This window comes from Morone saxatilis, unplaced genomic scaffold (genome assembly GCF_004916995.1).
Source record: "Morone saxatilis isolate NCDOM2014 unplaced genomic scaffold, NCSU_SB_2.0 Contig19, whole genome shotgun sequence".
NCBI lineage: Eukaryota > Metazoa > Chordata > Actinopteri > Moronidae > Morone > Morone saxatilis.
The window spans coordinates 6,593,971-6,610,465 of record NW_023339751.1 but is presented as its reverse complement, the minus strand read 5'-3'; the positions used below and the strand labels follow the sequence as shown (position 1 = coordinate 6,610,465).

Genomic DNA, 16,495 nt, shown 5'->3' with positions numbered 1-16,495 from the left:
TTTTTTTTTTTTTTGGGGGGGGGGGGGGCTTTATAACATCCCAAATATTAGACTGAGAATCTCATTGCCTGTGCAGGGAGATATCTAATACATATGATTCATATAGTGGAGAATGCAGCCTGATTTAAAATACAAATCTCTCCTCTGTCTACTTCCTTACATATCTGTACTCCATACAGATATTCTAGAGAACAGATAACATAATCCCCAGAATATAATATGCGTTACATATTGTTTGGATCTTATAGCTCTTGTATGATTCTAACATTGCATTAAACTGTAGTCATTTGTAAAGCTAAGAACAACAATACAAAACGCTTAAACACAACTGCATATTAATATGAACAGCCCTGCAATGTAAACAACAGATGGCATGGTAATATGAACTGATAAGACATCAGCAAATGACCTATGAAGTATCCTACATCCTTATTGAATATAACGAAATGTGTGTAGACTGAACGCATTATTACATTAACAAGTTATAATTAACAAGAAGAATGAATAAAACACAAAGCTGTTTTCTTTAGCTTTGTATTATTTAGTGTGACTGAGCTGGGACTGAGATGCTTAGCTGTGATACACACTTCCATATGTGCAATATTGAGCTCTGTGAGAACAACAGGGTGTCAACAGACATTGCAGACAACTGTTAGCACGTGAATATAAATGTGCAGAGACAAAGAAAGAAATTTAACAACGCTGTAGCGACATTATCTGCAATGTGGGATCTAATATTTACAGTTTTACCTGTTCATTATGACGTTAATCAGACAAACCTCATGCTATGGTAATATTCAGGGGACTAGAAAGTATCCCACTGGTCATTTTGAAATCAAATGCATCCACAGCCACAGATGCAGTGTACCCAGTCTGATGTCAGCTACAGAGCTGTAGATACTGCTCAGAGGCCTATGAATCAGGGTACATGATGGAACAATTAACCTAACAACACATTAGAAAGCATTACTCTAACAGCATTCACTGTAAGATCAAAGAGAAAAGACTGCAAGAGGTAGCAGATCCCTTCTTTCTAAATTACTTTTCCTTGCTCTCGTGTTTAAGAGCATCAGATTTATCTCTAGTTTTGGCAACTGTTAGCAAGTTGGCAATGATGGCTCATTTCTAAAATGGTCATGTCTTGGGTGACTCTCTCACCTTGACAAAGCTGGGAAAATATTTCTGTTTATCAGAGATTCATTATTAAATAAGATAGGTGTATCCTCACAGAGAAATTACATTCTGCAAATGTAAATAGGGCTGCTGGGATATTTGTCAATTTGATTAGTAATATTTTGCTCAAATGCATGAATTTGTTTTAGAAATGGCCACAGAGCTACAATCAGAGTGAGCTCTGCTCCCATTTCTGTCAAAACATCAGCCAACAGTGTTTGTGAGAAGGATGAATACAAAACATATATCACCATTTCTATTATTGTGCTCTCAATTTACTACTTGATTGTGAATATAAGACACTGGCAAAAGCACACTGACACTCAAACTCCCAAGAAGGTGTATGCATGTGTGCGCGTAGCAACCTCATATTCAGCTGTCCTCAAATTGTTTGATTCATTACTCATTCCTCCCATCATTATGAGCCATTTATTACTCCTTTCAATGAAGCAGATTTAACCTCTATGGCCATGAGCGCATAGCCTGATTACAGTTATTATTTTTAATAAAGGGTATTGGCTCGGGAATCATTTGGTCTTGTCCTGTGAATAGCTGGTTACGCATGGATAAGCTGGGCTGTGTAGGCCCGCATGAGATTCAATATCCGAGACATTGGGTCTGCACTCTGTTCAAGGCCCTGCTCCTCTGTACAAAATGCAATCTGCCTGCAATCAGGAATGACACCACTGTTTACTGCTTGACAGTGCCACCACACAACCCATGGTAACCAAAGACAGTGACAGACACTGGCGGGGCTCAGGCAAGACACAATCAACAGGCTGGAGTGAAGCTTTCCAATGATGGAAACCCTGTAGTGTTTGTAGGACGTATTCCAATGGCTTTTCAGGGAGGATGGAGAAGGCTATCTAAGATAGATCTGTCTGGAATGTTCACTCTCACCCTAAATTAATTGAATGTCAGTCAAAGGGAAAGTGAAATGGAGGTGAGAGAGTGACTCAGACCTTTGTGTTAGTGCAGTGGTGGGAGAGAGGTGGCTGGGGTTCACAAATCTAACCCTCAACTTCTCCAGAGAATACCCTTAATCAGTAACAATGTTAGCCAGCGTTAGTCAGTCAGTCAGAGAAAAATGGGGATAAATAAAGATAGATTATCCCATGTGGTCAATGAAAAAACATACGCAGAAGGTAGAGGCGTGGCTGGCCTTATCAAGGAGCTCAACTGCAGTGGCTGCATGCAAATAAAGGCAAAATACCTGGCTAGAACAGAGAGAGATGAGAAAGTAAGTAAAGAGCTGTGCGGTGCAATTTAATTTAAAGTATAACACTAAACACTGTTATCACTAAAAATGGGATTTATTTCCTCTAAGTACAGCCTTTTTCTTGGTCTGAAATATTGCAAATTATTTCGATGTGTATGTCTGTCTCTCAATACTTTAAAACTTCTCCACCGTGTCTGTGGCACTGAGCATCGAACCAATTTGTTCCTACTGAAAACCGTTATAAAAATCTTTAAAAACAGGTCACAAAAATATAGAATAAGAAAAGAAACTTTAGTTCTTAACAAACATTACTCAAACAGGAGTAAATAGTGTATTTGTTGGGGACCATTTTCAGATGCAGATTAACACACATTTGGTGCTCTAATGAGTATTTACAGCAGCAGAGTGTGTACGTGGAATTGACTCTAAACAAACTACAGTGCCTGTTTTCATGGCGGAACAGGTGAACACATAAAATGGCTTGCATCATTTATATGTTTTTATTGTAAAAAAATGGCCAGCCTCATATGTATGCTGTTTTGAAGCACAAAGAGCCACAACAGATGCTAGCTACTTGCTATGTTAAAAGGTCCAGCAGGTCCAACATTTATGAGGAGCTATTGGCAGAAGTGGAATAGGCCTATAATATTTATAGGTATATTTTCATTAGTGTATAATCACCTGAGAATAAGAATCGTTATCTATCGCCTAAGAATTAGCCTTTTTTATCTACAGAAGGCACAAGTCCTCTTCCATGGAGGCTGCCATGTTTCATCACCATCTTTCTACAGTAGCCTAGAACGGACAAACCAAACACTGGCTCTAGATAGGGAAATTTTTTTGGCCGTTTCGCTGCAACTAAACTGCTAGATGCCACTAAATCTTACACACTGGTCCTTTAAGCTAGCTGCTGTGCAAATCAGATGCATTAACTCACTAGATTTTGATTGGGGGAAAATCATAGCTACACTGGCCTATGGGTTAAAAGGTATAACTTCTTAAACAGCAGTACAGTTTTATGTGTGACACCCAGCTGTGATGTAGTGTAGTACTGTAGAACCACACTACATCACTGCTACACGCAGCGAGAAAAAAAGCATGTTGTTACCATTAGCTGTCAGGGCAAGAGGTCTGGATTCAGTTACTCTTTAACAACCAAGACAATAATCGGTAGTTTAAGCTGACACCTAAATGCAAAATTGGCAATTTATATGATGTTAAAATGACCAGCTTACAGTCAAAATCCACCCGTAAAAGAATAATGCCTATTCTATATAGCTATTTAGTCAGTATTCATTTTTTAATCTGCTGTGATTGGCTGTTCTCAGCACCTCCATAACCTCAGGTTATTCCACCTGAGGCTCTCTGCAATGCCTAGTACTTGCTGTACAAAGTGATGTTGCATGAGTGATACATTAGATTTTAAGATAGGCTGAGATTGATTCTGGGGGAAAACTAGTTTGACAAACAGCAGACAACAAAAACAACACTGACCATACTAATTCAATACACAAGTATACAAATACACCAGACTGGATGAGAACATCACATTGATAGAAAGTCAGTCAGTCAGGCTTTCAATCAGGTCAAATCAAATCATATCAAATCCAAGCAAATCGGATCTTACCTTCCATTTCCACAGAGGACTTTGCTGTGTCGTCATCTTCTGTCTTCGCCGCAGGCTTCTCTTCCTCTGCTGGAAAAAGGAAACAAAGTTATTATGGTTTGTTACAGTAGACATTAATACAACCTCAGCATCTTTGTAGACAGGTGATTGCACCCACATGTCTGCAGAAAGAAGTTTGAGCTGTCATATCTTCAAACAGATCAGCTTTGTTTATGTGCGTACTGTATGTGTTAATAATATGGTGTCTTTACAGTGTGGACGTGCTGTGGACTCTGAGTCTCTGCTATAGAATATTCTATGTCTATATAGTATGTAATACTGCACACAATCTGAGCCCTAGCTCCTCTTCGCTTGGTTTAGCTTATTCTGTGCTGAGAGAAACATTTACATAGATTCAAACACCGTCAGGAAGAAATGAAAAAACACACTCGAGTGTGGAACACCCTTATTGTACATTTTCAGTGTTCCATCTCCCAACCATGTAATTTTAGACTGCTGGTAAACCAAAAATGTAAACATCTGTGTTTCCATTTTGTTATGCTGTCATTATGTCAGCCATCAGGGTTTCATACATTGAACTGACTTATTCATATCTGTTTGCCTCAGTGCCCTGTGGACATTTTGCTGCATACAGCTATAAAATAAAATAACTATCAGGAAATCAGACAATCACCTCAACCTTTTTCAGTTTGGTATAAATATTTGTGACTGACAACTTGTGTACCTCAAAGTTTTTGATGTAATAGAATAAAAACAAACACTTGTACCCCTTATGTACATACCTTTGTCTTCATCTTTATCTTTATCTTCATCATTGTCTATGCCTTTGTCTTCATCTTTGTTGTTGCCCTTGTCGATGCCCATATCCTCATCTTTCTCTTGATTTTCATCTTCATCCTTAACCTTTTCTTGATTTGGCTCCTCGCTTCCTGGATTTTCATCTGGAATCACAGAAACAATGAAATATAAAAAGAAGTATGTTTTGAAGGACTAATTCAGGCATAGGGAGTCAAAGCCTTCATGTTAAATCCTGGAACACACAGCAGAAAACAAGCTGATACATAGTTATTGCTGACAGAAATCTCTCTGAAACATTTCCACTTCAACAGGTTGCTCTTTTCCAGTTAGATAGGCACAGAGGTTGACAGGAAAGAAAGAAAAACACATTTTTGAAGAAAAAGTGGTTGTTTTAGGCTACATAAGCTAGTTTAAATGTAGATTTGTAAAACAGCTGATTTACAGTACTTGTGTTCAGGACATAAAGCTTCAGTCCCTAGATTGCTTGTGTCTGCTATGTCCAGTATCAGTAGTTAAAAAACTAAATGTGTGTGTTGAGTGTAAGAATAATACAAAGTTAAATGTGGTAAAGTACTTGTGGTAAATAAACATGCTAATAAAGGCCTGTGCACAAAGGTTATATTTTAGACCACATAATTGAACAACATATTGATCTGTGGTCTCTGAATACACACACACACACAGACACATTTACAAGAGTGATGCAACCGCTGCATTTTTGGCTGAATTAGCCTGGAGGTGTTGTTTTAAACTATATATCGTTACTCCTCCTAGCTCCTACCTCTCTGTTTGTGTCTCATGAGAAAGTAATTACATATCTCAGGTCCTGGATTGAGTCCTAGGGCTGAATTTGCTATAACTCTCTCATAGAATATCTACACAATTCATGTTCAGAGAGGCTCTATCTGTCAAATCTTTGTCAATGGGATGGGATTTGAATAAAACAAAAACAGAAGAGAGGCGAGGCGCTGCTCGCTGCCAGTATGCAAATGCACAATCTTAATTATATACAAGCAGCACAGAGGATATTCGGAGAAAGAGAAATGGTTCTAGCTCTAAGTTAATGGCTGCCCCTTTGTAACACACACACACACACACACACACACACACACACACACTCTCAATTCACTTACGGCTCTTGCTGTCAGTACAACGAAACACATCAGAGTTTCGGGGTCTGTTCATCCTGCCTGTACAGATGCATTTAGAGCTTTGTATACTAGTTATTCCTCTGCTACTAACAAGACTGATCAGGTTGGATCTTTAATCAAACGGAGCTGAAGTGAAAACCAGAGCAATGAGCTGCATGTTGGTCAGCTCGTACAATTCCCATCTCCTCCTCGATATAGGTGTCAGATAAGATGTACACTCCTTTTTGCACTCTGACAACAACATGTAATCACAACCCTGTACATGTTGGATCCTTGATTTGTAACTGTACTATACCTTGGTTCTGACTTGCCATCTCCACGTCTTCATTTCCCGCAGCACCTACAAACAGAAGACGGATTCAAAAGAGTGGAAAACATTTGAGTTCAGTGCTACAGCCTGGAGTTGAATTGACTTGGCTTTCGATATCACCTCAGACAGCCTTTTCATTCCATCTCTTTGTGTAGCTTTGTCTTTGTACTGCAGTATGAGAGCAATGGAACCACAAAGACATGCATAAATTAAGTGACAAAAAAGAAGGGAAAAAGAATGTCACTTCTAAAGCCATAGATAATTGAGGGATTCCTTTGTTCCAAGCTTCTGTGATAAGAGAACTTTTTTTGTTCGAGTGGTGGCACACAGGATGGAAAGACTGAATTGGAGCGAATAGAAAATTCAATTTTTGATGACAAATGACATCAAGAAGCACTGGTAGAGCCGAGGGGCTCAGAACATGTGTTAATGGTCCGTAGAGCTACATTACCATTGTCACCCTCTTCTTCATCACCTGTTTCCTCTTTACCTGAAAAGACAGGAAAAGGAATCATCAGCCAAACACATGCATGAGTGGGGATAATGTCAGTCGTTCATTTCGAAAAACAAAGCTACCAGTCATGCTAATGATCACAAACTGTTCATCTCTGGGCAAAGAATTCATTTTGTGAGAGCTGGCTTCCTATTTTAAAATGGAAACTTCCTGTCTAGCTCCTGTTTTTACATAGAGGGTTGATATGTTTTTTTTTATTATTATTATCATGTTCTAGGTTATTGGTAAGAAAACTTACCAATAGCAATTTTGAGCATTGGGTTCTCTTAATTGACTTTGACTTGTCTGCCAAATCAATGCACATTGCTCTAAGCAATCACACAGTACAGTTGTGATGTTTACACTACCTGGTTTAAATGTATGTTTTTATGTTTGCAGCTTCATTACCCAGTTTAAAACATTTGTTTGAAGAGCAATCAACTGTAATACATTACATTACTTTGATTAAGTCATTAGACAGACCGGTACAGGGTAACTAGTAATCTGTAACCTATTACATTTAAAAAGATAACCGTCCCATTACTGCACATTAGGTACTTATAGAACTAGACTAAGAGTCTACAGCATTGCTAGCATCTCTGAGAGGTTGTAATTTATGTACAGTATATATGTAGATACTATGAAACACGATACTAATAAATATCACGTTTCAATTTTCCAGAGAGATCCAGGAAAAAAAAACCTATTGGAGGGGAGGCTTCTGCTCACATATATCACTGGAGAATGATAATCATGCACTCTACATGATGCTGTACATACAGACCTCAAATTTAGTGTCATGAGAGCATCCACCCACCTACTCTACATAGCCATAGGCAAACTTTTATATGCACAATAGGTAGATTTTAGCAGTGTCACAAAATCTCTTTAATCCCTGAATCATATCTGTCACCCCCATCCTCCTTACCCCTTTTCTCGCTCTCACACATGATCGTGCACACACAGACACACACATAAACCAATGACATTTGGGACAAATTGAGTAAATGAAAGCCATGACACCAATAAGAGAACATGCTCTACAATGGCTATTGTGCAGCTTCTATAATTGCTTTTTTAACAAGCTGTAGAGAGAAACCATTTTTTCATATCTATGCAATTTTGCCCTGCACTCAGAACAATAAAAATGCCAGCCTCTATTAAATGGGGAAAAGGCCAGTTCTACCAGTGCTGCATGTTTGTCTCAAGTGCCTCTGTCCATCACGCAGAATGCTGGTGACACACAGTAGATGGCAATACTTTCTATTAATCATGACTGGCATTTTGAGATGGAGCCACAGACAGAGGGCTGAAAAGAATACTTCACTGGGAAAAGAAGGTTAAGACGAATGCTTCGCTGGCTATGAGGTCAACCTAAACCCTTCTTCTGCATTTGAAGATTATGCATGGCAGCTGTATCTGTCTAAAGTGATCCCAAACAACAATATATCAGATACGACAAAAGGCTGAATGTAATTTCCTCCCTGTTATTTGATCATTCGTATTTGGCTTATTGAATGGAACAGTATTCAATTTGTGATAAAGGATGCTAAGGGACAGATTGTGGATAAACACACACACAGACGAACACACACAAACTAGACAACAAAAGATTCTATGTAGGGCAGATGTGATTTATAATGGCTCCAAGTTCAGTTCAATTAGAACACTGTCTCTCCACAAAGTAAAAACCCAACCAGCACCTCCATCAGACCGCTCACTCATGTGCTCCAAACAGCAGGTGGCAGCATTGTCACAGCTTTCCTGCCCAAAACTCGCTGTGCTAAACTGTCTTCACTATGAATCAGGGTCTGACATACTTCACACAGAAGGGCTCCAGCCAAAGTCCACACCTTAAGACTTTTAGTGTCAATACTCCCGTGAATTCCACTTTCAGAAATATAGTGGCTTAGGGGCAATTTCAGGCACTCTCCTGCACTTGTGTTGAACGAGCAACAGCGAAGTAGTGTTGTTGTTGTTTTTTTACAATAAAATGTCACTCACACCCACACACACACAAATTATTTATTTATGTCAACATCAGATTCAGGGGTACAGTATCACAAGGACATGAACAATTTAGATGCTGATATGCAACCTTCACTGTGTGTCCTAGTTGCATGACCGTTAACATCAACTACAGACCGTATTTTCTAGGAAGTAAAAGCAGCATCTCATATTCAGGAATAAACAGAAATGTGAAGAGTTAACGCTCTATCTCCTTCCCCATCCCTGCCTGTTATTGCTTCCATTAAAGCCAACTGGAGCAAAGGGCAAAAAAGACTTAAAAGAAATGAAGGGGGGGTTAAAAAATGTATGAGATGTGTAAAGGCAAAGGGCTCTGAGATGACCAACAGTCATTCAAATCACAATCCTTCAAAGACCTTTTTGCATGTGTGTGTGTGTGTGTGTGTGTGTCTGCAAGCGACGTTGACAGGGTGCCACGGTGTAAAAGATGGCATCCCATGGAGAGGCTTACAGTCCGTCCTCACATCGTGTTATTAATCTGCGTGTCCATCCGTGCTCTATGCCATCTCTCACCATCTCCCCCTCTCTTCTTTGGGTCTTTCCCAGAATACTCAAGCATGCCAGGCAAACAGACCCAGCCAGGCATTGATTTCTCGCTCAATGTTCACATTTTACTGTGCCCTGTGACATCCACTAATCTCACTAATACCAATCTGATATCAAATAATAGACACTGTGGGGCTGCTTGCCAGGTCAGGTGTGCTCTAGAGAGGCTATACTCCGCCCTGGACCTCTGTGCCAGCCTTCGCCTCTGTCTCTCATCCCACCCTTTTCCCACTCTGTCTCTTTTTTCTTTCTATAGCTCGCAGCATCTGCACACTGTGCTTCTGTTTCATGTGGATTACATCACGACAAAGCTCATCTCTCTCTCTCTCTCACACACACACACACACACACCAAGTTAATCTGTGACCCTTTTTTGCAAATACACTTCGGGGGTTATTTGTAGTCGACGAGGGATCGTGTGTTGGTTTCTTTTGAAGAAGAGTTGAAATACTGCTTATCAAATCTGAATAGATCCCCTGTTGTTTTGGTGTTAAAGTAAATATAATTAGTTATAATAATTTTTTTATGTATTATTTACATGGCACTTAATCATTTAAAAGTCTTATGAAAGTAGGACATTCAATAGAAATCTATGAGACATTAAGTGCTTAGAAATGATCATAAGAAACATGATAAGAGATAATAATTGTGAATTCCCATTTAAAAAATAGAATGAGAAAACCATTGTGCACAGTAACGTGCAATATAATGTGAGATGTGTTTTGATGTTGTCTGATGGTTAGTTGTACCACAGGTTATGTACTCCTTTTCACAGTTGGATGTTTGTGTTTATTGTGTGCTTTTCTTCCTTCAGTCCACCGAGGCTAAAAAAGCATTTTTAGCGTGTGGTGACAAAACAACTGTAAATGTAGCATTGTTGTGTGTGTGGGACAGAGCAGCCCTATAATTACCTTCAGTCCACTAACCAGTGTATTTATCATGGAAAAACAGTGGAGAAAGCCTTAATGTTTTCTCTTCATCAGTGCCGTGGCTAAAAGCCCCTCATGTCTGACCCATGGACTGGGGAGAGTGTACCTCCCCGAGGAGTGTGATGGATGTGATGGATCACACTGAGAAATATTGACAGACACACTCTACCAACTGTGCTGCAGAGTGTAATTCATTCTAAAAAGTGCTCCACATATTGACTAAACCAAATAGGTGACCTGCTTTGCTGGTTCTATAGACAAGACGGTGAAATATAGTGTGTTACTGTTGAATGAAGATCTCACACAGGTGTACAGAGGTGGTATGAAACTCTCGAGCATCTTATAATGTCTGTCTCACACAGCTGACAGTCGGTTTTTGCAGCTCGCATTTCCTCTGCTTTTTGCTACCTTGACATCTGAGCGTTTCCTATGATTAATCCTTCCTATGTGCTACATCGGACCAGACCTAACCTTTACAGAGCAGGCAGTACAAAATCATTTCATTCCCTTCCTGTGAGAGAGGTTGTCTCAAGGACTGAGTGTTCCCATGCTAGAAAGCTGTGCCAAGGCCTTTTGTGAATGGATTAGTTACTATTAAGCTGCCGGGCCTGATAAATTAGGATTTATAAAGATTATTACAAAATACTTATGCCCTCCTAATGCTGGTGATTGAATTTGTGAGTCGTATTGAATTACTGCTGTGGATTATGGAAAGGTATGTTAGGCGAGAAGAAATGACTTATTGTGTTTTGTTTAACACGGAACGTATTGACGCCCTTGAAGTGTCTGCACTATCTAGTCCAGCCTCTTGCAATCAGCGCGAGGAACTGTTTCCCCAAAGAAAACAACCATGTCTGCTATCTTCAAAAATTCCCTGCAACCTTAAGGCTTGAAGACAAATGGATGGTGTACGATTTTAATTGCCTACTAACACCCTCCAGTGTAAGAATCTAATTATCTTTGGTCCATCGTATCGGAGAAGCCTATAACTGTTTCAATATTACACATCCAAAGGGGCTGAAACTGCAGAATAGCCAGATAATGGCTTCTTAAACAAGTTTGCCTCTAAGAAAACATTCTTTTAAAACAGACCAAGCTTCATCTTGTATTCATTTCCCCAAAGAGGAACTTGGAACTACGAAGCAAGAGATTACTGACCAAGAACACACTTCATTACTTCATGCACACAAAACAAATTATTATATAAACACATATCAATACACAGTGTTTCCTCTACCAGTAATGTTACTTGGCATGTCCAAAACATGCAGTCATCATTAAGAAAATTGGAATAAAAACACACTTGCATGCAAACACACAGACACACACACACAGCCAAAAATAGGCATACCTCTGTTGCTGTCTTCACTCTCTTCCTTGGTTGTGGATTTCATCGATGGTGGTGTTTTATCTGCGAATAAACAAGAATAAATGGTGATTTACAGATGTGGGAGTGACACATCATTATCCCCCTAACACCATCAGGATGCGAAGTGCGTGGCGCCTTGTCAATTTGAACTGTAGATGAGAGAGGGTGTGAGTAAAGATTGCTTTTGTCAAGCCAAACTCATCGTAGCAGTGATTATTCTAACTTGGCCATTCTGTCTTGGCTGACCACGCTACAAGAGCCTGTGAGAGAACTCAATGGCTCTTACACTCTTTTGTTTTATACCTGCCTGACAAAAAAATGACTCCTGTGGGAGAGCGGGGAAGAATGTGAGGCTTTGAGACCAACTCTGGAGCACAGTCTGGGACAAAAGCACCATTCCATGTGAGAATGGCAGTCATTCGAACCTTTGAATAGGCTCCAGCCTGCACTGATTCAAACTCTGGCTGATGGAGCAGAATAAAAGGCCAGTCCTTGGCACAGACACAGAGGCCTATCAAACAAGGCCAAACTGGACCGGGGCAGGGCTGGCATGATAATACAACAGAGCTAGGAATTATCAGGGGTTATTTCGGTTGACTTGATATGGTCTGGTGCTATGTTATTATACAGTATGCAGCGTAAAATAGCTGGTGAGGAACATGACAGAAAACAACGTAACCGTTCAGGCGCCAACAATAGGACAAACTCTCAAATGCAGTTCCTCTCAGCCAAGTCTTTATGATTTAGCCATTGCGTGCACACTGTTTCACTCTGGAATATCACATTTTACAGTGCACTTATAAAACAGCCCTTTTATGTTCACCCAAAATGGAATCTCATTGAAAACACAGATGCGTGTAATTGGCAAATCATGGGGGTGACTTTGGGAGGAAAAACATTTTGATAGCACCCTGGGTTCTACATCTGAACACTTCCTTCAACAGACAGTAAAACTAACATTGTTCTCTGCTTAGTTGGTTGCACGTGTACTATGACGTCTTCAAGGGACAAGGCAGTCCAACCAGGTCAGCCCCTTGTACTCGTAAAAGAAAACTTGCCATCAGGTATTTTCTACAAACCTACTGTTTGTTGGAGAAAACGTTTCATAAAAATTAATGTTTCTGTCATTCAACTGCTGCTAAACTCAATTGTATCTATTGTTCCTGCTATTCAAGCAATATACACACTTTCGTGAGGCTTTCTGTTCATGCCATTTCTTATTCAGGACATCAGTGCACAGACAAATGTCAATAGTTTATCCTGATAAGTAGTATCTGGGAGTTTCAGGCCGTGTGCCAAGATGGTGCTGTGGAGGGATGTTGCTTTGCTGTTCCTTTGTCACTCGCTTTAGGTGGTCTAAAGGCATTGTGCCCGTATAAGCCGGATGAAGAGAATGGTGTTGGGAATTAGCTGTGGATATAAGCTCTTGTAATGTAATGTACCTGACATGAAGTATTTTTAACTGCGATGTGTCAGGCCCGGGATTCAACTTGTCACCAAATGAATAAACATTCAATTTCATCTGCTGCATAAAACCTAGCAAATCACTGTCATGAGTTGAAGCTACGCCACTCACTCAGCCTCTGTGTGCTTTAATGGAGGTGTTAAGGTGAAAAGGCAACCATGAAATATTCTGTCACTCACCTCCCTTCAGCTGCTCCTCTGTAACCTCCATGTCATTGTCTGGCAGAGGGGGAAAAAGGCAGCGTGTCAAACCATGTTATTTTATAATGTACGATACAGCGAGTCATCACAACTTGTCTCCTTGATTGTAATGTTAGTGCACAGTGTTTTGATGCCATACTGCTGTGTACTTCATCTGCTTACCAGTACCAGTCAAGTATTTCTTCAGAATGAATTGAAATATGATATTTCGGTATGAAAAGAAAAACCTCTTCCATTTATATGTCCAAAAGCTGGCTGTTGAAACTCTTTCACGTCCTCCTTCCACACCACCTGACATGCTCCGAAATCTTACCAACAACACTACACGGCCTCCTTCAATTCACCCACCAGACGGCCTTGGATCTAGTGAGTTATTACACCAAATGACTGGGTATGTGGGTGTGTGTTTGGGGGGACACATTCATGAGACATTCTTTTTCAATTAAATCTATACTGGTAGGCTCAGCATAAATGACACAAAACCTCCCATTTCCTCAAATTACAAGGACAGCAGGCTTGGGCGGACAAGTGCGCCTTAAAAAAAAAAAAGCCTTTGATTTTCTCTTCTTTTCTCTGTACTTCTATTGTGTGAGGCAGACTGAGTGAACTAGGGGTGTTTCTGGGTGGATGAGTTGAGTTGCACGGTGGGAGATGAGAAGGAGGCTTTGGATGCTGCTTCAGGAGGAACTGCAGAGTGAGAGACGAGGGGAGAGGAACTGTGGATGCCTGCTCACGGCTCCCATCATACAAACACACACACTCACACACACACAGTGTGCCTCAAGATGCTTTGAGTCTATACATAGTATGTATAGCTTGGGTTTAAATGTGCACGGCTCTTATGAATGGATTACGCAGTATGTGTGAGGGCACATGTATGACTATATATATTTGTGTATGGCTGTGCATGAGTCTGAGCAATGATTGTGCGGTGGTTAACAAGCAAATGCAAGTGTTAGCTTTGATGAAAGGCTGTTGTCATCTGCTCTGTAGAAGTGTAACCATCAGAGCTCCCAGTGGATCCGGCGACAGACTTTTCTTTTGTATAACACTGAATCTAAGGGTACAGTGCATTAATCTAACCCTGCTTGGGGAAACAAAGGAAGGCCCACTGATACAGTATAACAATAGTGCAAGAATGGAAACATGGGGTGTCTCAGCTACTGCCACATGCTATAACATTATTATCTCTGCTCAACACTGCTGTCAACACAAGAAATATATCTGACTTATACTAGAATAATACTATATGACACTTTTATTGCTTTCTCTCTTTCTTTCCAGGGGTAAATGCAACACAATCGCACAGATAGATCCACTCAAGCGATTCTTAGTAAATGGCTGGCTTGATCTTTGAATGAACAATTATGATATGAAACAGATGAGATTCTATCAACTGTTCAATAGTTTGACATTTGGGGAAATATGCTCATTTGCTTTCTTTCTGATGGTTATATGAAAGGATCAATGCCACTCCCATTTCTGTACACTAAATATGAAACTAGAGCCAGTAGCTGGTTAGTTTGGCTCTGTCCAAAGGTAAAAGGTAAAAAAAAAAAAAAAAAATCAACCTTCCAGTAGCTCAAAAGCTCACTAATTAGCATGGCATATGACCTTGCTTCTCTACTGGTTTTCTGGCAACCTGAGTGTTGACAGAACTACAGGAAGTGACACCTCGTAAAAATACAACTTCTTTTTATACTTCGGTTTATGTAGCTTGGAGGACCGGGGCAGTGTTGGTATGTACACCGATAGCAAAGGAGCTTTGGACTGCTCGGACGAGTAGGTAATGGTGGTGGCGAGCAGGACTAAAATAGGCTACAGGACAGGAGCTGGGCAAACGTGCAACGGAGCCGAGGTCAGCAGTCTCTACAGACATCATGGCATAGGTGCTGGACAAGAGTGACTCTCGAACCTCATTGGCGAGAACTTTTTTGAAACAAAACAAAACAAAACTAAACGCTGTGAGACTGAGCTGGCCTTCTTGCTGTTGCGCCAGTAAGTAATATTAGCTGGCTTGCTATATCTTGTGTTGTTGCACTTAATGGATGTTAATGTAGCTGTGTTAGCAAAGTTGTCGACTTGCTAGTCAACAATGTAATGCAATGTAATCATAAAAAAAATGCTTGTGTACATTTACAACATTTACAACAGTGGTGTATGTGAATTGCAATCTAGAATTGAAGGGGTGCCAAATCACATAAAAGCCCCAACAATTCTTGCATGAATGTTGCTTTAAAGATTTTAACTGAATTCTATTTCAGACGAGCAAGTTCTAAACCTCTAAATGACACAGTAATAACCATGTCTAGCCAATACTGCACATGCAGATAAGCAGGTAGTCAGGACATGCATTTGTACATTTTCAACATGTCTGTGATTTATGCACAAACATGAGAACATTTCAACATATGATGAGCTATGAACTGAATCCTCATATCTGCCAAAGCTGACTCAGAGACTCTGTGTCACTGCGCTCTCTGGAAATCACATCACTAACACACCATGGTCTCCTCATTTCCCTGCCCCAAGGGATAGCCTTGTGAAACCAACACAGACTTCATTTTCACCCATCACAGGGTTCCTGTAGCCCTTCATATCCTCTGTCCACAAATTACATGTGTGTGATAGAAGCTTGTGCATACCACAGCTTTACTTCTCCTAAAGCAATGGGGGGTTGAGGGGATGCTTATGGACATTTGGGTGGTAGGTGCGTGGGTTCTGTGGTTGGGAGTATGGAGTATATTAAGAGCCATGTAAATAAATGTCAATTGGAAAGTCAGTGAAACAGTTGGAGAGAGAATGCAGCAGCCCCTGCAGATCTGTGGGCTGTGTTAATATTGTCAGCACTGTGGCTGATTGAGGAGAAGAAGAGATGGAGCCCAGCTTGTGGGCAGCCACCCGGATCATATTAGTGGCGGAGTGTACCCAGAATCAATTTCAACATGCTTTTACTCTCTACAACCACAGCTGCCTGACTGCTTCCATGCTCGCAAATAATACGTGCCAAAGCAAGCATGTGGTCAATCACATTCTAAGAACCAATCTGAATACTTAATAGAATCATGTCATATTATTAACTGCATTGATAAGGCTCTGTATATTAATCAATGAATAGTTGTACTTTATATTTTCATAGAGGTGTGTGGATTCCTTCAAAAATGCAAACACTGATGATCCTGTTAAC

The 16,495-nt window shown here is 40.2% G+C and overlaps 1 protein-coding gene across 2 annotated transcripts in view; it reads right to left on the bottom strand.

The window, feature by feature from the left end:
- macrod2 (mono-ADP ribosylhydrolase 2) overlaps positions 1–16,495 on the bottom strand; it is a 392,696-nt gene that overhangs the window by 12,456 nt on the left and 363,745 nt on the right. For both annotated transcript variants that reach the window (XM_035663177.1, XM_035663179.1), the window contains exons 10-15: positions 13,288–13,326; positions 11,626–11,685; positions 6,730–6,768; positions 6,264–6,308; positions 4,802–4,960; positions 4,020–4,088 (exon numbers count right to left, since the gene is read on the bottom strand). In XM_035663177.1, coding sequence (XP_035519070.1) covers positions 4,020–4,088; positions 4,802–4,960; positions 6,264–6,308; positions 6,730–6,768; positions 11,626–11,685; positions 13,288–13,326 — 411 coding nt within the window. The remainder of the gene's footprint in view (positions 1–4,019; positions 4,089–4,801; positions 4,961–6,263; positions 6,309–6,729; positions 6,769–11,625; positions 11,686–13,287; positions 13,327–16,495) is intronic.